Source organism: Podarcis raffonei, chromosome 13 (assembly GCF_027172205.1).
Source record: "Podarcis raffonei isolate rPodRaf1 chromosome 13, rPodRaf1.pri, whole genome shotgun sequence".
NCBI classification, from domain to species: Eukaryota; Metazoa; Chordata; class Lepidosauria; order Squamata; family Lacertidae; genus Podarcis; species Podarcis raffonei.
This window is the reverse complement of record NC_070614.1, coordinates 16,124,167-16,147,180: the sequence shown is the minus strand read 5'-3', so window position 1 is coordinate 16,147,180 and position 23,014 is coordinate 16,124,167. Positions and strand designations below refer to the sequence as shown.

At 44.7% G+C, this 23,014-nt stretch overlaps 1 protein-coding gene across 2 annotated transcripts in view; it reads right to left on the bottom strand.

Annotated features, from left to right (window-relative positions):
• The window catches only part of EFCAB13 (EF-hand calcium binding domain 13), a 113,368-nt gene that overhangs the window by 38,726 nt on the left and 51,628 nt on the right, over positions 1–23,014 (bottom strand). For both annotated transcript variants that reach the window (XM_053363677.1, XM_053363678.1), the window contains 17 exons: positions 22,719–22,790; positions 22,039–22,182; positions 20,562–20,633; positions 17,278–17,421; positions 15,562–15,633; positions 13,884–14,027; positions 13,274–13,345; positions 12,762–12,902; positions 10,859–10,930; positions 9,203–9,346; positions 6,645–6,716; positions 5,894–6,037; positions 3,792–3,863; positions 3,509–3,652; positions 2,727–2,798; positions 1,752–1,856; positions 942–1,007 (listed from right to left, as the gene is read on the bottom strand). In XM_053363677.1, coding sequence (XP_053219652.1) covers positions 942–1,007; positions 1,752–1,856; positions 2,727–2,798; positions 3,509–3,652; positions 3,792–3,863; positions 5,894–6,037; positions 6,645–6,716; positions 9,203–9,346; positions 10,859–10,930; positions 12,762–12,902; positions 13,274–13,345; positions 13,884–14,027; positions 15,562–15,633; positions 17,278–17,421; positions 20,562–20,633; positions 22,039–22,182; positions 22,719–22,790 — 1,752 coding nt within the window. The remainder of the gene's footprint in view (positions 1–941; positions 1,008–1,751; positions 1,857–2,726; positions 2,799–3,508; positions 3,653–3,791; positions 3,864–5,893; positions 6,038–6,644; positions 6,717–9,202; positions 9,347–10,858; positions 10,931–12,761; positions 12,903–13,273; positions 13,346–13,883; positions 14,028–15,561; positions 15,634–17,277; positions 17,422–20,561; positions 20,634–22,038; positions 22,183–22,718; positions 22,791–23,014) is intronic.

The following is a 23,014-nucleotide window of genomic DNA, read 5'->3' as shown; positions in this document are numbered from 1 at the left end:
AAAGGATTCCGGGGGGCGGTGACCTCGGGGGAGTTCCTAGTTGATGTGCATCAGCAGGACTCCCCCTACTGGTGGTTAACCCTTCCCGGTCTTCAAGCAAACAGGCTGAAGCCGGATAGCTGGTTAGGACCAATGCCTAAGCCAATACCGCTCATCACATGTAACCAATAAAGTTGTCGCCATTTTAGCCCATTAACCTAAATACTTGTGTCATGTGTCGTTATTTCCTTCAGGGGGAGGCAGGAACTCACCACACAACAGCCCTGCTCCACTGTAGACCTAGCAACTAGTCTTCAGTGGCATATTTATTACCTCTGAACCTGAAGGTTTCATTTAGCTGTTGTGGCCAATTGCCATGGGAGAATATGCCCTCCCTCCAGGGCCAGCCCAAGACATTTTGGCACCTGAGGCAAAACACAAAATGGCGCCTCTCCTATAGGGAAGAAGGGGTGAGTGAAGATCTACATCGGGAACAAGGGGGAAGGAATCACATCAAGGGAGGGGGATCAAATAACCTATTTCCAACCTGTTTGTTTTGGAAAAAGTTGGTCTCAGTCCATGCTTTTCACAATGTGCTTAAGTGCTATGCTTTACCTAGTATAGGGAACAGGCTGAGCTAGTTAAAGGGTTGTTCAGAGGAGACAGTCAGAGGAAAAAAGATATATTCATTTGGTGATGGTTGTGAGAAAAGAGATGGGCTTGGTGGGTTGGTTGCCTCCCCTTCATTCAAACAGTACAGACTACACCCCATGCTATCAAAACCACATTTTGAAAGCTTAACAACTGAAAATAGGTTCAGGGGCTAAGCCTCGGCTCAAAATAAGCTGAAATTTCTACCATTTATTTTAGTACCAACCATAATGGAAAGAGAAGGGAAATCCAAGTTCATGTTTGGTAGGCACACATAGCAGAGTCTTCCTGGCATCAGGGACCTCACTCACCTTCAAGAGACTGCTGCATTTCACTAAGGCTATTCATAAATTCATTGAGGTTCACTTTCCCATCCTCTGTGAGGGAGTCAGAAAAGCGCAGAGTTACATGTGTGGCACCTTTTAGACAAGCACAATTCTTACACCCCAGCTTCTAAAACCAGAGACAAAACAAAACCAAAAGCAAGAAATAATGGACACATTGACAGAGATGAAGTATTAAGAGGACACTTTGTAGGTAGAGTGGGATTTTGTGCAAAAGCTTGATTCTGGTACAGACTGGGCTGAGCCTCCTTAATTCTTAGCTTATGGCTGCATACATACTATACCTTTAAAGTGTATGGGGAAAACACAATTTAAGGAATGGTGGGCGCTGCAGTTTCCCCCTCATGGAGTCACAATTCCCAGAAACCTTTAATGACCTACAGTGCCCAGGATTATTTGAGGGAAGTAATGTGTTTTAAAGGTATAGTGTGTAACATAGCCTATGTCTGCTTTCCCGAGCCAGCATTTTACATCTGGCTCTTGTTTGTTATTTATCCTCACAGTTCTAGTAAATTCCACAAGCCTGAAGCCTGCCCACCCCTGGTGTAAGGCATTGGGGAAACCCCACTGCACTGAGATCTGGGACGTAGCAAAGGATGTCCCAGGCCTCAGTGTCTTTTACTACTGTAATAGAAAGGTGGGGCGCAATAAGTTTCCAGAATCTAACTGTTTAGGGTTCATGAACCTACCATCTTGCCATTCTCCAGCTGCCTCTCTTCCCTGCCCTTTTTGCCCACGTGATTTAAAATCTCAAACACGGAATCCATCAATTCTCACCATCAACTTTAACTTGCTTGAGGACCTCCTGCATCCCGCCTTTGGTTAAAACAATCCCCATGCTTTCAAGAATGGAATCCAGGTTTTCGATGGGGACCTTGTTACCTTAGATAGGAGGAGAAATTGAACATAAGACCAGGAGAAATCAGCTCTTGAGCAACTGCCTATTTAAAACTGGCCTCGCGGTGTTAGGTTTAAAAGAAACAAACACAAAAACAGGATTTTATTTTATTTTTACATATGGCGATGTAGGATTTCCCCTTAGCTCTTTGCACTGAAGGGACAAACAGTCCCCAACTTCCAAAGGGAGAGGGGGCTGAAATCCTCAATAGTGCCTCAAGTCTAGGCCCCTGATGATAGAATTATCATTCCCCCATATAGCATTCAAACTTGCTCTTTGCATTACCATTGTGGCTTGGGAATACTCTACCTACCACGTCTTCCGCCAAGCTCCTACTTGGTTCAAGCTCTCCTTCCATATCTCTTCTCCTTAGAGACATGGACAATACCCTCTTATAAGGCCATGGGTGCCCAGCACTGAAGCCTTGGCAAGACAAAATTTCAACACCCAGTGCTGCCTCAATACAGCTGGGCTCCGGTGAAAATGGCTTATCCTGCAGAGCAGGAAGTGACCTCTCCAGACAACGGAACGACTCTTCTCTCTGTGGCTGCGATCTCCTGGGTGACACGGATGACCCCTCTGATGTGGCCCGGGGCACTGGCAACCCATGCTACACCACTGCTCCCACCCCAGCTCTAAATAAAGCATAACCGTAGGGAAGAATCCTTGTTGTCTTTCTCAAGAGGTGCACTGTGGCTCCCGTTTGCTCTGAACTCACAAGAAAGTTTCCAGAATACAGAGCTGCAAAAGCTTCTGCTGAGGAATGGAAAGCAGGTTTTAGGATAGGGGTGAGGGATGCTCCCAGAGCTATATCCACACAAAGTATTGTAAGCCACTGCTCTATTTGCACTTACTTTCCGCTTGGGAAAAGCGTCGAGTCTTCGTCAACGCAGACAAGACACGTTCCACACTCACTTTCCCATGATCTGCAAATTAGTAAAAGAAGTGTAGGGATGTCAACCCAACGAAATAGTATTTTGGTTCAGCCTTCCCTACCCAGTGCCCTGCAGATGTTTTGGACTACAACTCCCATCAGTCATTATGTTAGCTGGTTAATCATCCACCTTTCTGTTGATTAAATGATGGTTAGAAGGAAAAGTCAACATTAGTATTTTTGCTTTCTTTACATTTTACAGTAATACTTCAGAAATAAAAATAACCTTGAAAATATACACGGGTGCCCTTGATTTCACTCTCCAATTAAACTGTCTTCTACAGTGGTACCTCGGGTTAAGTACTTAATTTGTTCCGGAGGTCCTTACTTAACCTGAAACTGTTCTTAACCTGAAGCACCACTTTAGCTAATGGGGCCTCCTGCTGCTGCTGCTGTGCCACTGGAGCACGATTTCTGTTCTCATCCTGAAGCAAAGTTCTTAGCCTGAAGCACTATTTCTGGGTTAGCGGAGTCTGTAACCTGAAGCATGTGTAACCTGAAGCGTAGGTAACCCGAGGTACCACTGTACTATTAATCAACCAAAGCTTTTGCTCATTTATCTAATGGTTAGCTGATTAAAGCTTGAAGTGCTTAAGGGAAAAAATGACAGATTTACTGGGTTTCTCTCCGATTATGATTTGGTTTGCAATTTTAACAGGCTAGTCAGTTTTGATTGAAGCCATTGGCTTTTAAAAGCCTTACCGTTTGGGGTAACGTTTTTCAATGCCTGTTCGATTTCATCGGGAAGTAAATTGAGGCCCATACTGCGCATGATAGAATCCAACTCTCCAGTGTCCACCCAGCCTTGTTTGATGCTATTCATTGTTTTCATAGCTCCTTCCATCTCTAAACACAGACAAGAGTCAACACAATGAACCATCCACAGGCAGGAGTCTCAACGAAGCATTGAACAGTCTTCTTTCAGTCTCTGGATGCCCAATGAACTTCACTCACATGTGGTGCCAGTGGCAAGCTTTGCTCTTACCTACAGCTGTGGAGAATCGCCGGGTATTGGGCAATTCGTTCATAAATTCTTTCAGTTTCACCATACCATCCCCTACAAGAAAAAGCAGAGGAGGAGAGAGAAATGAGAATGAACTAGTTGCAAAAAAATAACTGAACGGGGCAGGGATGTCTCTGCAGTCTGTGGCCATGAGTCCAAGGACCACAAACAAGCTTTGGATATTATGGTAGTGTTGCCTACATTTCTGATACCAGAGGGGTGATGGGAATTGTAGTTTAGCACCATCTGGGTGTGTGGGGAGGTAAAGGTTCCTCACACCTGCATTAGACTGAGCAGGAGCCTCCCCTGAGATTACCTGGCACAGATGGGCAACAGGTGAAACTATGCCAGGTATGGGCAAACCTGGCCGTCCAGATGTTTTGGGACTACAATTCCCATCATCCCTGACCACTGGTCCTGTTAGCTAGGGATGATGGGAGTTGTAGTCCCAAAACATCTAGAGGGTCGAGTTTGCCCATGCCTGAACTATGCAGTGATCCTTAGCTATCTGAAGAAAATGGGTGGAGCTGGATGCGTCCCTTTCACTGTACCAGAAGGAACCTTCACGGTTACGTGACCAAGCTTGGAGGGGGAAACCACTTCTGTTTGAAGGACCCTCCCTAAACAATCAAGGTCCGACAGAGACCCCAGGTTTGAGCAATGCCATCCTAGAGGGCTCCTTGGTTTTCAGAGGCCAAAGAACGATCTGAATGGCAGCCGCAGCTGGCAACATTAACTTGCTTTTGAGCGTCATGTCTTCCCACTCTGAGGAAGGAGAGTTCAAGGTCCCACAGCTGGCACTGTTGCCTGAAAAGCAGGCCTCTGTGGACGAGCCCCATTGGAAACACACTGCTGGGGACCTGGGGGTGGGTCATCAAAACAGTGGCAGTGTCAGCAGCACTTTGGTAGTCACCCCTCACAAGTCTGACCAGCTGTTCCTTGCCCTTGCAGAGATGACTTTTCTCCACCAGAGCAATCCTCCAGTGCAGAATGGAGGGCAGGGTGGAATAAAAGGCCAGACAGTGAGCAAGGAAATAGTATTGTTACAGAAGTTGGGTGCCACACCCAGTCTCTGAAGAACGGTAGCAAGATTCCAGGGGGTTCCAGGTGCTCACCCAGGGTTTGTGTTCCTTTGGAGAACTGAAGACACAGCAGAGACTGCTGTAGCTTTTAAGAAATGTGGTTTATTCACCTATTTACACCTTCAGACTGTATGGAGGAAGTCCACATCTTGCAGCACGGTTGGTCATCTCAGTCTGGGCTAGCACTGGAGTCAAAGGCATCTCTCCCAGCAAGGCTTCAGCCAGCCTGCCCAAGATGGATCTCTCTTTGTTCTCTCCCTTCTTCTTCCCAGCACACCTTGCTAAAAGACTCTCTTTTCCTGTCACTTCACACTTAGTTACCGTGACAAACTTCTGTCTGCCCAGGTCCAAGATTCCTCTTAGATGGGCCATCAACACCTTTTGTCAGGTTAATAATGTCTCTATCCCAGGTGAAGCCCTGGCACGGAAAGGAAGTTTAGCCTGTATTTTCCCACTTGCTTGCAATACGCCAAATAATCAAAATCCTACCATTTATTAATAGTCTAGGGTTTAGTGGGGGGCACCCCCCACATTCTATAAAAGTATTAAAACAGAACAGGAAGAGGACTATTGGAGGCCACCCAGAGTGGCTGGGGCAACCCAGTCAGATGAAGACATATAAATAATAATTATATTACTATGTATGGCCAGAAAGCTAGATAATAAAAACTACCCAGTAGGTAGGGAAGGAATGTGGGTGGAGCCTCCTGAGCCACTCTAGGCCATCAAACTCTATATTGCATGTGACCCTGACAGTGCTGGGTAGGAATAGGAGATAATCCATATTTGGACTGGGAGGCCTAGTAAATCATTAAGAAGGGTTTTAGCAGAGCTGCGACACTGCTGTGCTAGCTTCAGAAGAGGGTTTCTTCATGGGGAGAGCACTCAAACACTGTAGCCCCCTCAGACCTGCAAGTCCCAGGTGGGCACAACCTAGGCAGGGCTACAATCGCGTGCCACCTCTGCCCATTTGAAACTGGTTATGCCTCAAGGTTTTCTTACTTTTGACTGACATGCTCTTCAGCACCTCCTTTGCGTCGCCCTTGGTTAACAGGATGCCCATAGGAGCCAGTATGTCTTTCAGCTGAGAAACCTCGACTTTATCACCATCCATTTTGCTAATGAGCATGTAGAGGTTATGTACAGCTGCAAAGAGGAAAGCGGGTTGCCAAGTTAAGAGACAGGTGAAATGGTTGTTCTATGGGCACCTATGCCTCAAGCTGATGGGATGCGGGTGGCGCTGTGGTCTAAACCACTGAGCCTTGGGCTTGCCGATCAAAAGGTCGGGGGTTCCAATCCCCACAATGGGGTGAGATCCTGTTGCTCTGTCCCAGCTCCTGCCAACCTAGCAGTTTGAAAGCATGTTGAAGTGCAAGTAGATTAATAGGTACTGCTCTGGAGCTGCTCTGGTTTCAGTGTTCCATTGTGCCAGAAGCGGATAGTCATGCTGGCCACATGACCCGGAAAAACTGTCTGCGGAAGCAGACAAACACCGGTTCCCTCTGCCTGTAAAGTGAGATGAGCGCCGCAATACCAGAGTCGTTTGCGACTGGACTTAACTGTTGGGGTCCCTTTACCTTTTATGCCTCAGCTGCACTGTTGCATTTTGCAGAGCAGAGCATCTTCTTTCTGTTGACCACACACTATGATCTTCATTTGCAGCTGTGGACCTTGAATTTTGTCTGACCTTGACTATGCATCTTTAGACCCCTCTAACTAATCATTTGCAAGTTGCATAGAAGACCCCACTAACCTACAGATTCAGAGAAACGCTCATTGTTCACCACGCTGGTCAGGAAGTCCTTGAAAGTCACCCTTCCGAATTCTGCAAAACCAACATTTCATAAAAGTTGGAAAGAGGAGCCGAAGAGGCAATTCAATCTAACTCCTGCCACTCCACAAGGCAGAATGGTCAAACCATTTCCCCTCTACCCTTAAAAGTTAAATCAATGAATGAAAGTAAAGCTCACCATACAAAGGAGATGAGGACCCTATAGGTGAGATATATTTCTAGATGACTCAAGAGAGTAAAGCTACTCAGCCCAATAGGAAACAAACCCTCTCCTGCCATGCACACTCACAATCACCGATCCATCTGTCCTGAAAAACTGAAGTTCCTGGCCATACTGAGCAGAGTCGCAATGGGATTGCAGGTTGATAAGAAAGAAGTGGCTCCTTGAGCTCTGCTAAGAGCCAGTCATGTAATGCTTTTTAAGGCAGAGTTTTGCTTACTTCTCCTGCCAACCTAGCAGTTCGAAAGCACGTCAAAGTGCAAGTAGATAAATAGGTACCGCTCTGGCGGGAAGGTAAACGGCGTTTCTGTGCACTGCTCTGGTTCGCCAGAAGCAGCTTAGTCATGCTGGCCACATGACCCGGAAGCTGTACGCCGGCTCCCTCGGCCAATAAAGCGAGATGAGCACTGCAACCCCAGAGTCGGCCACGGCTGGACCTAATGGTCAGGGGTCCCTTTACCTTTGCCTTTGCTTACTTATTTGGGCCCACAGGCATATTTGGAATTACAAGAATGTACTGTGGGTGCCAGCCACAAAATGGCTGCCACAGCAGTGTAGCATAACTCAAAATGGCTGTCACAAAATGGCCGTCACAGCTAAGAAAGCAAAAAGAGAGAAATGGCCACAAAACAATGCCCACCTCCAATCAATAGAAAAAAAAGGCACCTATATCACCTGCTGCCATGCTCACTCACAAGGATTGGTTCCTTGCACCTATTATCCGAGCACATTTAAAGGGTGTTTGTTCAGATGTAGGCAAGCTATTGCAAACAGGAACTGAGCAGGAACAGCAAAAAGTCTCTCGCACATTGTGGGATTTCGTGGTGATATTTGCTGAGACGTTTCATGGGTGCCAGAGGAGGCACACTGGAACCCATGGGTGCTGTGTTTGTGACCCCTCGGGAATAAAGAGTCCACATGATTTTATAGGGAGGGGTGCCTCAGTCTGTGTTTCACATCCTGGCTTTTCTGAGGCAAGAGAGCTCAGTGCATGTAAGCTAGTGCGGCTCTATCACACCAGATGTCAAAGAGAACAACAACGACCAGACTTTTAGAAGACATCTGAGGGCAGCCCTGTTTAGGGAAGCTTTTAATGTTTGATGTATTACGGTATTTTAATATTTTGTTGGAAGCCGCCCAGAGTGCCTGGGAAAGCCCAGCCAGATGGGCAGGGTATAAATAATAAATTATTATTATTATTATTATTATTATTATTATTATTATTATTATCATCTCAGATATCCTCTTTACTTCAAGGTGGGCCGAGACTGAGGAAGTGCATTTTGCAGCCTAACTAGAGGAAGGGGATTCAAAAAGTTTCCCTGAGGATTCAAAAGCTGATCGTTTTCCTTGAGGATGAGGATTAAAATTCCTCCAATTAGAAACCAGATTCCACAGCACCCAGGATCCACCACTCTCCTGTAACACTGCATGTCAAGGGGGCTTCCCAACTAAAGGAATGCACATGGCATATAGTTAACTCTTGTCAAAGATAACACAAGTTGCTTCTCCATCATCTTTATCAACCATTCTTCTCTAGTCGGGGCTTTATCTTAATTCCATCTTTGGGCCAAAAGTAACTGCGCTGCCATTGTCGCGGTTTTCTGCTCCTTTGGTATTTCTGAACCTACAATTCCTAGTAGAAAAGCTTCTGTTTTTCCCCACAAAGGTTATTTTAAACTCCCCCCCCAACTCATTATATATCATTTCCAAGAATGCTTTTGTTATTTTGCATGTCCACCACATATGGTAGCATGTGCCCTCTTTCTCCTTATATTTCCAACAAATATTTGAAGCAGTTCTATACATTTTTGCTAATTTAGTGGGTGTTAAATATCAACGGTGTGGGACGCGGGTGGCACTGTGGGTTAAACCACAGAGCCTAGGACTTGCTGATCAGAAGGTCGCGGTTCGAATCCCCATGACGGGGTGAGCTCCCGTTGTTCCAGCTCCTGCCAACCTAGCAGTTCGAAAGCATGTCAAAGTGCAAGTAGATAAATAGGTACCACTCTGGTGGGAAGGTAAACGGCGTTTCCGTGCGCTGCTCTGGCTCGCCAGAAGTGGCTTAGTCATGCTGGCCACATGACCCGGAAGCTGTACGCTGGCTCCCTCAGCCAGTAGAGCGAGATGAGTGGCACAACCCCAGAGTTGGTCACAACTGGACCTAATGGTCAGGGGTCTCTTTATCTTTACCTTTAAATATCAGTGGTACATCATTTTCATATCTAAGCTTGACTTCCTACTACCACCAAGGCTTTGCCTTACGGGGACCAGGAATGAAGACAACTTTAGTACTTACCATCTACAGGGATGGCTTTTAAGGCATTCTGGAACTCAGTGTTGCTCAAGTTAATACCCAGACCTTCCATAATGGACTCCAAGTCTCTGACGTCAACTTTCTCACCTCTGATCTTGCTGAAGTTCACAACAGCAGACTGAAGTGCTGCCAGAAGAAAGATCAAATATGGAACTACTGTGTTCATAGGAAATGAAACAAGTATTTAACAGGGATACTAGTCTCGTGATGAAAATCTGTTTTCTGTTGGAGAGAGGTTTGGAAGAGATTCTAACTTTTTCCTAGCAGTCCGCACAATGACTGGTTGCACCAGGCACCTTTAAGGCTTGTTTACATCTTATATCTGCCCACACCCATCTGAAACAAGTGTTCCACATGGAAATACTTAGGCTAGAATAAATCAAACTCCTTGTTTTGCAAGCAGGTGAAGATTGCACTTAAAAGAGTTTCAGTAGTCACAGAAATAAGCCTATGCATGTCTCTATCCTACAGGCAGCAAAGGAAAGAAGAAGAAAAAAACTTCCCAATTGGTTTAAAAAGAAAAAGGGGAAAAAAATACTTGGTTTAATTACAAAGGGACTATGCATTTTCTCTGTGAGCAAAGATATTCGGGCTGTGTAAATTTCCTAGTTAGGGAGTTTACCCATGTGTAGTTTTGTTGAGCTGGGAGCCATGGAGCTACTGGCTTCTTCCAGGAAGGCAGAAAGAGAGAGAGAAAGAAGTGGCAAAGATGCTAGGAGCCTGTTGAGTTCCTCCCAGGATACCTTGAGCTCATTTCTGGCTCAGGTTTACCCTTTCATACATGCAAGTGATAGCCAGCAACTGTATATTGCCACATTTTCCATACGGCAAGATGCCATTTCCACAATTTGAGCCTATCGCTGAAATCACAACAAAATTTGTATTTCAACTTGGAATGTTGCTACAGCAGCACCCCCAGAGTCAAGGACTCTTAGAAATGTAGTTTTCTCAATATATTTGACATCCTAGAAACTAAAGTCCCTGGGCTGGGCAATATGTTTACAGCTGCATCGGAATCAATTTGATTCCCTCCCCCCCTTTCTTTTTTCCTTTCTCCTTCTGTGTTGGAACTCCTATTTGGGGACTTCCCTGGCTTTTTTCTGACTCATGTAGGACCAGTCTGGATAGTTAGCCTTGGTGAAGACTTGATGTTTTTATCCCCCAAAAAGTTTTTGATTGAGTTCCACTGAAATGAGGCTGCATTTTAATGTTTTAATGTTGCATTTTAATTTTGTTTTTAAGCTGTTTTCTAATCAATTGTTTTTATATTTGGTGTTAGCCGCCCTGTGCCCAGTCTTGGCTGGGGAGGGCGGGGTATTATTATTATTAATAATAATAATAATAATTTGCAGCAGAAGCAGTCACTGCTGCCATAGCAGAAGCCACATAAAGGGTTCTGGAGGTCTCACAGTAGAAAAGGAAAGGGACTGTGACACTGTTATCCTCCTGATGCTTTCTGAACTGGACTCAGAATAAAAACCAAGCTAATTTTCTTTCCTTTCTTTGCGGGGGGTGGGGGTGATGGTCAGGAGCAGCTCAGCCTGTTGGGCACAGTTCCAAACTGAGGCTTACCCATCGCTAGTACCAACCTACTCACACCCTCTCCTAGATCTATGACCTTGTTGTTAAGATGCTCACCCAAAGAGTCCTTGAAGCGTTGCCTCTTGGACAGAGTTATCAGGCAGTCCTTGACGTTTACAATCCCTTCGTCTGGAAGGAAAAGGTGAAACAGGGCAAAACAATTGAGTGACAGAAGAACAGGGCCATTAAAAAGCAAGAAGACGTTGGGTTGCTAATAGTCAGGAACTTGTGTGCTCCTGGAGCAGGCAGAGACTGAAGGCCAATAATATTCAGAGTAGTCAATTTCTCCCTCAGTCTGCAAGGGTTTCCTGCTTATGAGGAACATATCACCTGGCCTATGAACCTGCCCTTTTCCCACCTCAGAATTGTGACCCTGTCCGAATTCATTGTGAGCAAGTATCTCTCTGCTCCAGTTCCCCAGTATATAGAATGGGGAACTCAATTCTAGAATGGGTAACCCAACACGATTGTTGCAAGACAAACAGGGTAGAAATTTCAAAGGATTTTTTCAAATCAACAGTATTTTATAAGCTGCAGTTGCCAAAACGCTGGCTCATTCCATTGGAAAAGGGTCACACTGGCATTTAGTATGGTCTTGGGAAAAGTCCACTCCACGTATAAATTCCTTTCAGAACTGTTTAACTGTAATTGCCCCAAGCCAAGGGGGCAATTGAAATGGTTAGAGTCTCAAAAAGAAAAGGAGAAAAACTTGTCAGCACTCACCATTTTAGGGGGTGGGGCTGAAAAGCGAAACCTTAATAACATAAAACCAGTTTTCAAATTTTAAATTTGAAACCAGTTTTAAATTTGCGGTAGAGACGTGACTTAAAAAAAATATTGTGGCCATGATTTTCTGGTGCATCAGGAAACACATCTTCAGGAGAGTGGCCTGAACACTGCTTCCTGTCAACAACAAATTAGAAATGGGCCACTGATGCTGTGCATCTTTAAGTTCATGCGCATTCAGAGGGATGAGGGCGTTCACTGGCGAAGGCACTGCAAAGTCAAATCAGAGTGACAGGGATGCTTCTTGCCCTCACTCGGAATGGGAGAACATCCTCCACCCCTGTTCCATAGCCTCCTTAAACGGCCTCGGTCCTGTATACCTGAAGGAGCATCTCCACTCCCATCGTTCAGCCCGGACACTGAGGTCCAGCTCTGAGGGCCTTCTGGTGGTTCCCTCATTGCGAGAAGTGAGGTTACAGGGAACCAGACAGAGGGCCTTCTCGGTAGTGGCACCGGCCCTGTGGAACGCCCTCCCATCAGATGTCAAGAAAATAAGCAGCTATCTTATTTTTAAAAGACATCTGAAGGCAGCCTTGTTTAGGGAAGTTTTTTATATTTAATGCTGTATTGTTTTTAACACTTGATTGGGAGCCGCCCAGAGTGGCTGGGGAAACTCAGCCAGATGGGCGGGGTATAAATAAATAAATTCTTCTTCTTCTTCTTCTTATTAAAAAATATTGTGGCCATGATTTTCTGGTGCAGCAGGAAACGCATCTTCAGGAGAGTGGCCTGAACACTGCTTCCTGTTGACAACAAATTAGAAATAGGCCACTGATGCTGTGCATCTTTAAGTTCTTGCCCATTCAGAGGGACGAGGCATTCATGCCCATTCAGTACATGCCCATTCAGAGGGTGAAGGCATTGCAAAGTCAAATCAGAGTGACGTGAATGCTTCCTGCCCTCACTCGGAATGGGAGAACATCTTCCACCCATTCCATAGCCTCCTTAATCATTGCTAGGATGGTTTAATTTGGCTAAGCAAGTCTGCACGTCATGCCTCAGTCCTAGATATTAGTACTTCTTTTGGAAGGGAGGGGGGTTTTTTATGAGGAAGAACATGAATAGCTATCTGGCTCAGCCTGCCATAGTCATCATGTTTTCTCCATTGCATAGCAGAGACTGAGCATGCAAAACCAAAACTCATGCTCAGTTTCCCCTTGCCCACAAAACTCACCATTCATGAGCTCCTTTGCAATTTCCTGGAACTCTTCATGTTTCAAGTAGATGCCCAAAGTATCAAGAGTGGACTGCAGCTCCTTTGGTTGCATCCAGCCATTGTTCCCTATGTCGATGATGGTGGCAGCGCGCTGTAAGGCTGGAGAGAAGCAACACAAAGTTCCAATCCAATGGCAACAACAGAGGCCAGCACATCTGGATGGGCCTATGCCCACACATCTATTCCTTCTGCTACCCCTAGGGGGCGACAGAAAAGTGGGAAGTTCTAGAGGAGTTGCCTTGTTGTTAGCCTGCTGCAGTAAAAACAAGAGTCTTGTGGCATATTAAAGAGTAAGGACTACCAAACGATATGCACATTCACATCAGATGCATTAAGAAATGCCTAAAAAGGTAAAGGTAAAGGAAGAGGATGGTTGAGGTAAATAGTGCTCAAATCTACATCTCAAATAAGGACATTTGATATATGTATCCGTTTCACCAAAGAAGACTAGAAAAGAGAACTGAACTTACCTTCCAGTTCAGTGAAATCCTCCGTTTCACCCAATCCTAACAAAAAGTCTTTGAAATAGATCTGTTCATTCTCTGGAGAGGGGGAAAACACTTTTTTTTAGTTTAATGTGCAAGGAAAATATTGGGATAAGGAAAGTACATTGCATGAGATTTAGGTCCTTTCTTGCATCATGCAGCTAAAGCCAGAATCCATACTCAATGGCTAGCAAAAGATGAAATATCACACTGAGATGGCACTATTAGTTTTAAGTTTTAAATTCCTCCACCCCCCACTCTGCCCATTGTGTGCAGGAAGACAATTACTGGGTTGATTTTGTAGGCAGAAGAATCCCTGTACAGTCATACTTTGGAAGTCGAACGGAATCCGTTCGGAAGTCTGTCCGACTTCCAAAACATTCAGAAACCAAAGTGCGGCTTCTGATTGACTGCAGCCAATCCATCCATCCATCCATCCACCCACCCATTCATCCCTAAACAATACGCAGCCTTTCCTCGTGTTATCTTGTAAAAGCTTCTTCATTAATCTTAGTGAGGCCCAGGCAATGCCTGTGTCGACCGTCTAGGAACAGAGAGGGGCTTAGAGGACAGACAACAGGTAAATCTTTCTTACCGTCAGTTTTGACTGATTTGACTATATCGTTGAAAGTTTTATTGGGCAAGTACAGTCCCAGGCCACCCAGACTTCCCTCCAGCTGCTGAACTGTCATCTTCTTGTTTCTGATGCTTTCAACATGCTTCATGGCATCCCGCAGCGCTGGAGGAGGACAAGAATGGGGAGGGAGGGAGGGAGGGAGGGAGGGAGGGAGGAAGGAAGGAAGGAAGGAAGGAAGGAAGGAAGGAAGGAAGGAAAGACTGCCATCAGTCCCCTTACTCACCATACTGAGTAGTTCAACTTGCCACATTTCTGCACGAGTTTGCCATTTTGTAATTTAAAAAATCCTCATGAAAATCTGTGAGCATTTTGAGAGGTTATGGGGAACTGATTTGAAATTCACGGCATGCTGTACGTTGAAAGAAAATTATAGGAAAATGATGTACTGTTGGTATTTAACCCCTAGTAAGTTGGCAAAAATGTGTAAGACAGGTACAAATATCGGCTGGAAATTTAAAGAAAAAGAAGGGATCTTTTATCATATGTGGTGGACGTGTAAGGTAATAAAAGCATTCTGGGAAATTATATATAATGAACTGGAAAAAATGTTTAAAATAACTTTTACCAAAAAAAAGAAGAAGCACATTTCCCCCTATTATATCCCCCTTTTTGTACATAGGTTCAGTTGAAGAACGACATCGAAAAATTGAGAGAAGTGCACATTTTGGATCGAGGTGTTTTGGCTTGGATGTTGGTTGAAGAAGCTTGGGAGTTTCTCATTAAATGCAAAAAACAAAACAAAACCTTCTGAATTTTCTCCTCTGACTCTAGGCTCAGATCACTCACTGCATTGTGCATAAGGGGAGCAGAGGCTGAGAAACAGGGCCATTCAGTCACTGTTGCTGAATGGAAAGCAAAAGGATGAGGAGGAAGGAGCAGTAAACTGACAGCCAAGGCTCTTTTCTCCTTGTTCCCCACTTGTTTGTCACCTGCCCTCCCGATGGCAGAGCTAATGAAGGAGGTGAGGACAGGTGCCCCACCTAGGCCCGAAGTCACCCTAGGCCTCAAACTGTCCAAAATTCCCTTTCTCTCTTCTAAAAATCCAAAACAGCTTTTCTCTGCTCTTCTCTGCTTTCTCACAAGATGCTGTTACATAGGCAAAACGTTACTTTTATCAGTACGAGAGAGCTTCAAAAAGGCTAATGAATGGACTCTGTCAATGCCAAGAATACTCAGGCCTGGGAACTGACTCTTATCTCACTCTAGTTGCAACACATCTTGGACATGCTGAACAGCAAGGCTCCTCAACTCCCTTGGCTTCTCATCCCCTTTCCTGGGAAGGGCGCCAAGAGTCCCAAAGACAGGAGCTTTCTGTTCATGCTCAGGAAACTCAACATGGGGCAGGACTCCTGAGGAGAAAGGGGAGGGAACTGGAAGGGGAATATATGCTCTGTGCAAATGGCTGTGAACTCGTGCTTGTTTTGTGAATCTATCACACTTGCTCCTTCTACCAGCCCGGATGGTAGAATAAAGCTTTTTCTCTGAAACTATTCCATGAGTGTCTGTTTTGACTCCCATTTCCCTGTCCAGGGCGCAAAGCTCTTCCCACCCGAGGGCAAAGCCTAAAAAGTCTACACTTTCACAGCCTGACAACCTCCATGGAGCTTAGGCCCAAGTTCACTTTCCAAATGCTTACCTATGAATTCAAAAAAGTGTGGGGAATTGAACCAAACCTTCAGGAATTCAATCCCATCCAGTCTCCCTGAACCTTCAACGGATTGAGAGAAAAGGGGAAACAGACACACAAATAAACAAGTGATCACATAGGAAAGGTGCCATTCAGCTGGCATTTGCCACGAAAGGGGATACAGCCCCTTCAATCAACCACACATCAGCTCATGGCTTAAAAATATATATTTTGTAAATTGCACCACCATTAAAATAAAATATATACATGTGGATTTCCAACAGCCCTTGGCGGGGGAGTGAGAGAAGCTGTACATAAAACATCTAAATACAGTGGTACCTCAGGTTACATACGCTTCAGGTTACATACGCTTCAGGTTACAGACTCCACTAACCCAGAAATAGTGCTTCAGGTTAAGAACTTTGCTTCAGGATGAGAACAGAAATCGTGCTCTGGTGGCGTGGCAGCAGCGGGAGGCCCCATTAGCTGAAGTGGTGCTTCAGGTTAAGAACAGTTTCAGGTTAAGTACGGACCTCCAGAACCTGAGGTACCACTGTACATGACTAAAGGTGCACGAGGAACATCCCTGTGTTCACGCTGAAAGCGAGGAAAGCTTTCGCATGCGTTCTAAATACCGAAAAGCCACCTGCTACCCTTCTGAAAGGTGAAAGGAAATATGCCAACGGCCAGGCAACAATGGTGACCGCAGAAGTTCCCAGCCCCCGGAAGATGACCTTTCCCCACCAAGGACTGGAGTGACGTCCAAGCATTTGCAGCTGGAAATTGAAGCTGTGTGTGCTCTTCCCACTGAAGATGCAGAGAATCCCAGTGGCGAAGTGATGCTCTATGGCGCGATGAGGATACTGGGCCCTGGAGAAAACTGATGTGCCCCACCCAAAGGGAGGTGCTGTTTGTGCTAGCAAAATGCCCATGATTGTGGCAGGCTGAATGGTAAGAGAGCCAGTCTAGAAGGACCCTTAAAGGTAAAGGTAAAGGGACTCCTGACCATTTGGTCCAGTCGTGACCAACTCTGGGGTTGCGGCGCTCATCTCGCTTTATTGGCCAAGGGAGTCGGCGTACAGCTTTCGGGTCATGTGGCCAGCATGACTAAGCCGCTTCTGGCAAACCAGAGCAGTGCATGGAAACGCCGTTTACCTTCCCGCCGGAGCGGTACCTATTGATCTACTTGCACTTTGACATGCTTTCGAACTGCTAGGTGGGCAGGAGCAGGGACCGAGCAACGGGAGCTCACCCCGTCATGGGGATTCGAACCACCGACCTTCTGATCGGGAAAGCCAAGGCTCTGTGGTTTAACCCACAGCGCCACCCACGTCCCCTAGAAGGACCCTTAGATGGTGCAAAACAGGTGTTGTCCTTCCTGCAACAGTTTACTTCTTAAACTTGTATCTGAACTCACATGTGGTCTCCTTTCCACACCTGCTTAGCTACAGCAATTCTGGAGCATCAGAGACTCCCACGCTACTTTACTGGGCCCTCTGCCAATAGTGCTCTCTCTTGTAGGTTTTGTCAACCTAGTCCACTCCTATTTGCATGCCCTTGCCCCCTGCGTTCAGTTTCTTAAGTCTGAAGGGAGAAGATTAAATGGAGATGGAACCCTAGGATATTAGCCGGAGAAACAGGGAAATACAACCACGTTGGTTGCACTGTTATGAAAGATGTCATGGAGGCTTTTGGGCAAATATAGAAAATTAATTAAAATCTCACCATCAATGGAGACAGATGTCAGAGCTAGCTGAAGTTCCTCGGCTGATAGTCGGATACCCAGGATTTCCAGGGCAACTGGCAACTCTTCCTTCTTGATCTTCTGTTTGCAGAGCTCGCTGATTGTGTCAAAAGCCTTCTTTAAAGCTGGCAGAGCAAAGGATATACGATATATATGATACACAATATCTTTATTGTCATTGTCCCATACAGAACAATGAAATTGAAAAACTAATAAAACATTCAAAACCCCCTAAAAACTCTGAAACCCCATTTTAAAATACACTATACTATACTATAAAAATCCCTAAAAACTCTGAACCCCCATTTTAAAATACACTATAATATACTATAAAATACACTATACTAAAAAATACACTATACTATAGAGATCCCTTGTGCTGCATTTAGAACCAGAATTGCATTTGCGTAGAAACTGTTTCTCAGGCGGCTAGTCCTGGCCTTTATAACCCTATACCTTCTTCCAGAAGGCAGAAGCTGAAAGAGATCATTTCCGGGGTGCGCACTATCCTGCGCTATCTCTGCCGCTTTCTAATGGCACCTGGCAGCATAGATTTGATCTAAGGTGGGAAGAGTGCACCCAATTATTCTCTCTGCAGTCTTTACAACCCTGGACAGCATTGTTTTTTCTCTGGCCGTGCAGCTCCCAAACCACACACACAGACCATAAGTTAATAAGCTCTCCACAGTGCAATGGTAAAATGCCATCAACAGGTCCTTTGAGACATGGTTTTTCTGGAGGATTCTCAGAAAATATAACCTCTGCTGTGCTCTCTTCACCAGGTCTTTGCTGTTTTCTTCCCAGGTTAGGTTGTCTCTCAACTCCATTCCCAGAAATCGAAACACCGAGACCTGTTCCACGCACTTCCCCTCAATAATAAGGATCAAGAGTGTTCGTTTTTATGTTCATTCCCATTTCACCACCAGCAGTCCGGAGACAACCGTAAGATGATTTGCAGCAGGCTGGTTTTAGGCAGCGAGAACCGGGAGGGGACACATCCTTGAAAGGCGAACAGCTGGCATTAACCCCCATTTGAGCAAACAAGAGGGGATGGTCAACGATGGAACTCACCAGGGGCGATAAAGTAACTGCGTGAGGCAGGGAAGACTGACCTCACAGGGGCAGAGGGGGTAGAAAAGCCAAGAGGGGAGAAACTCACCTGAAAAGACCAGCGGTTGCAAGCCGCATGGTGCAACCCTATGGCAGAGCATGCCTGTATCACCCCAGAGGATGCTCGTATGGGGATATGGAGGGATGCAAGGATGGAAGAGCCAGTCTCAACACACCCACATACACCTTCCATGCATCAGACTACATGTCACAATTTCTCAGAAGCATGTATATCTACTTCTGCACACTGATTATTGCAATAAAGTTACATGAATCTACAGTAAGGTAACAGTAGGGGCAAGGTATGACATCCCTTCTGTTGTAAATGTTGGAATCCCGGAAGCCAAGACCCAATCTGGGGGCAAACACTCTTTGGTGAGAGAGCCCCAGCTGAGATTTATCACCACAAAACATGTAGCAAAGAAAATAGTTGGAGTACAGGCTGTAAAACCTTAAAAATGTACCCTTCTGGCGAGTCTCAAAATGTCTCCTTTTAAAAGCTCTTTCCAAGCTATTCCCTGGCATAGAGATAGACCACATGTATGGGAAGTCACAAAACGGTTTTACTTACAAAACCCTTCAAAGGTCAGATTCATGTGCTTTTCCATACAGCAGTCAGAAAAAATGCACAGGCAGTTAAAACATTGCCTAGTCGCAAAAGGTAAAAGTTTCTAAACTATTGGCAGAGAAAAACGCTAGTTTCAGGCTCCGTTCTGGTCTGAAACAAAAGAGGCTGCTTAAAGCCATGCAGCTGGAGCAACCAGCTCAGAGCTCCACACATACCGAAGTCCACATGGAGATGAGAGATAACAAAGGCTTGGTGGTGACCCATTTCCTCTCAAGGTGGGAAGTAATGGCATAGGCTAAGCCTGGCAATACAGCTTACTCTATTTTACCAAATTTTATCTTTTTGTTTAAGTAAGTAGTACAGAAAACAACAAAAAAAAGAAAGAAAAATAGATTGAAAACAATCAAAAAACATTGAAAGCAAATATTACATACTTATCATATAATACTCTCCACCCCCCCCACAGCTTCCCTCCACCACAATTCAACTTCTTTGAATCTCTATTTCCACCTTTATCTTTGCATTCTCCAAATGTATTGTTCTTTGTGTTTTTTTATCTCTTCTCTTTTCCAAATCATAAATATACCCTACATTTTTATTCTAGGCATATTAGCATACCTTTCTTAGAACAATATTTTAACATATAATCTTCGAAACATTTCCATTCCTTTTTAAATTTTTTTATTTGACTGATATCTTATGATTGAGGTTAGCTTTGCTAGTTCTAAATATTCATTTAATTTGCAAATCCACTCCTGTGGATTTGCAAAATACGGCTTACTCTAGGGTTTAACTGCTTCATGCACTAATTAGGTTAAAACATGCTAGAGTTATATGATGCTGGAACGCTACAGTAAGACACCTACTCCCTGTTTTCTGTGTCAATGGTGTCAATCAGGTGCAAGGAACCTTTGGCCCTCCAGATATTGCTGAGCTACAATTCCCATCAGCCCCAGCAGGCATGACCAGGGAAGATGGGAGTTGTAGTCCAGAGAGGAGGACCAAAGGCTTCCTATCCATGGTGTAGACACATGAACAAATAAATGTGACTGCCTCCATCGTGTCTAGTTTGGATCTTACTGAGATTGCAAGTCTGCATCTGGGCTGCCCCACTTTGGGTGGGGGTGGGGCTTCACATGACTGAATGCTACTCCATTAAAGAAAATAATCACCTACAAAGAGATCAATCATGGAAGTGAGATGCTTAGGCTACAACTCTTCTCCCTGGCATTTTGGTTTAGAGGGGGGTTAATACTATCATCATCATCATCATCATCATCATCATCATCATTACAGTGGTACCTCCGGTTGCGGATGGGATCCGTTCTGGAGCTCCGGTCGGATCCTGAGGTTTCTGCAACCGGAGGAACCGCTTCTGCGCGTGCGGCGAAACACTTCCTGGTTTGCCGCTTTTGCAACCCGAAGTTTACGTTACCCGATGGTAACGTAAGCCAAGGTGCTACTGTATTATTATTATTATTATTATTATTATTATTAACCCCATCCCTCATCTGCACATTCACTCAACATTTTCAGATGCACTGACGTATTGCTGGGCAATCAAGATATTGTTTTCTGTGGTCTTACCATCAAATTCTGAGATAGACTGCGTACCAGTTATACTCCTAATAATCTCATCAAAGCCTACAGTCCCGTCACCTGTAAGGAACAGAATAGCAGAGAAGTTGAGAGGATAACATACCTATGCGTGAGAAATCTTGCTCTTATTTATTCATTTATTTCATAAAATTTATATACCGCTTAATTTCTTTAATAAAAAACACACACAAATGCGCCCAAAACAGTTCAGAAAAAGGAAATAGCAAAGCAATAAAAGCATCAGTTAAGAACAATTAAAAACAGCTATTTAAAATATTATAATAATAATAATTAAAATCAACAGTAAGCGGAAAGCAGATTAACACACATGTAAATGTTCTACAAATCTGGGTAGGCTTGTCCAAAAAAAAGGCTTTTAGGAGGCACCGGAAAGTGTACAATGGTGTCAAAAGGCAGGTGTTGCAAAGCGTAGGTGCTGTCAGACTAAAATATTGATTTCTTATAACTGTGGAATGAGTATTATGTGGCACCTGTAGCAGCCAGAGTTCTGCAGAACAAAGAGGCTGAGTGGGCCTTTGTGGGGTAAGGCAATCTCGCATTTGTTCTTGCAAATGTTTCTGCAATCAATCTTGGCAGCAGAAAATGATCAACTGATTATTATTATTATTAATCCTGCTCTTCAGCCAAAAAGGCTCCTTGAGCAGCTTACAAATCACTTTTCTCCCTGACATCCAGTTTTCCATGTGAATGATGCTATCAGTATGGTAGACATTCAGACATTCTGTTTTTGCAGGCATGCTACAATTATACAGCCCTAGGCACAAGTTAACTGTCTCAGTGTGATCCCAGACTTAGGTGTGGGACTTGGTAGGAACTCAATACTCTAAGCATGTTTAATGTCTAATGAGAGATTGGGGTGGGGGGAAGAAGGGTAATGTGACATACTCAGGGCCGGATTTAGGTTTGATGAGGCCCTAAACCACTGAAGGTAATGGGGCCCTTTATATGTCCAGCTGTCCTTTGTCAACAACAAATTGTTGCTGTTTTTTGTGTTGAATATATGCTATATGGTAATTTATGGACCTAATAGGTATCTAAAGCCATTTGCACATGCAGAATGTAGGCACCCTATATAGAGAAATGAGCAAGCCAGTGATATTTCAGGGAGCAGGCTAGCAGGCGGGGCCCATGACTTACATCATAGGAGCCTACACAACACAAAACACTGTTGCTGTATGTAGGATTTGTTTTATTTGTTTTTTATCTTATATTTTGGAAATGTACATCCAGGGTTTTTTTCCTTTAAATTTTTTGGGGCCCCCAAGAGAATGGGGCCCTAAGCTATAGCTTGTTTATCGTATACAGAAATTCGGCACTGGACATACTGATGGCAATGTGCTTCATTAAAGCAGAGAGGAAAAAGGAGGGAAAATGACAGTCCTTGCCCACAGGCTTACAATGCAAAAAGACACGACGTGGCCCCAAGCAAGTGTCCTGATCTCACCTGTGACTGGAACTGAGTGCACCAGCTGCTGGAGTTCCTCTGGTGTCAATTTGATGCCCACATTGGCCAAGGTTTTGGGCAGGTCATCCACCTGGACTTGGTCGCCTCTGATATTACTCATGGCGTTCATAGTATTCGTCAGCACTGCCAAGGGCAGGAGGGATGAAGATGCAGTTGGTCATTTTTCATTCATTTGGAAGCAAGCCTAAAACTACGGCTAACAAAGGATTTCCTCCCTGCAGGTGGAAAAGTAGCCTGGCCATTTATTGACAGGAAAGGGTTAAGCACACACACACACACACACACACACACACACACACACACACAACCAAGAGACTAACTCTCAACCTCCTATGGCTGATTTGCATTTTATAGAGTCGACTATCAGGGCACGGAATCACAGAACTGAGCATCAGCTTTGAGCTTGAAATTGCTAGGGAATGACGAGGAAAACATGTTTTCTGGGAAAGCCTTCCCCAAAGTTCCTGCCCCCCAGATGTTTTGGACTACAACTCCCATCAGCTCCAGCCAAGGGGCAGGGATGATAGGAGTTGCATTCTGGAAGGTACCAGGTTTGGCAAGGCTGCCCTGGAACCTGATGAACAGTTCTAGGTACCGCAACAAAGAAAGATCTCTCAGTTGGCAGAGAGCCATAAAATAAATGGCTGGTTTGTCCTTACCCGTTGCTTCCAGGAGTTCTGGTAAGAGCGTATAAACCCTCATGAATTCTCTGAAATTCACCCTGCCGCGACCTAAAAGGCAAAGTGTAAATCAGAAAAAAAATTTAGAGCAAATCATCCCAGCCTGCACCAACCTAATCAAGGTTTAGCCCCTGCACAACTGTCTTTTTCTTCAAGCAATAATAAAATAATAATAATAATAATAATAATAATAATAATAATAATAATAATAATTTAATTATACCCCGCCCGTCTGACTGGGTTTCCCCAGCCACTCTGGGCGGCTTCCAACAAAA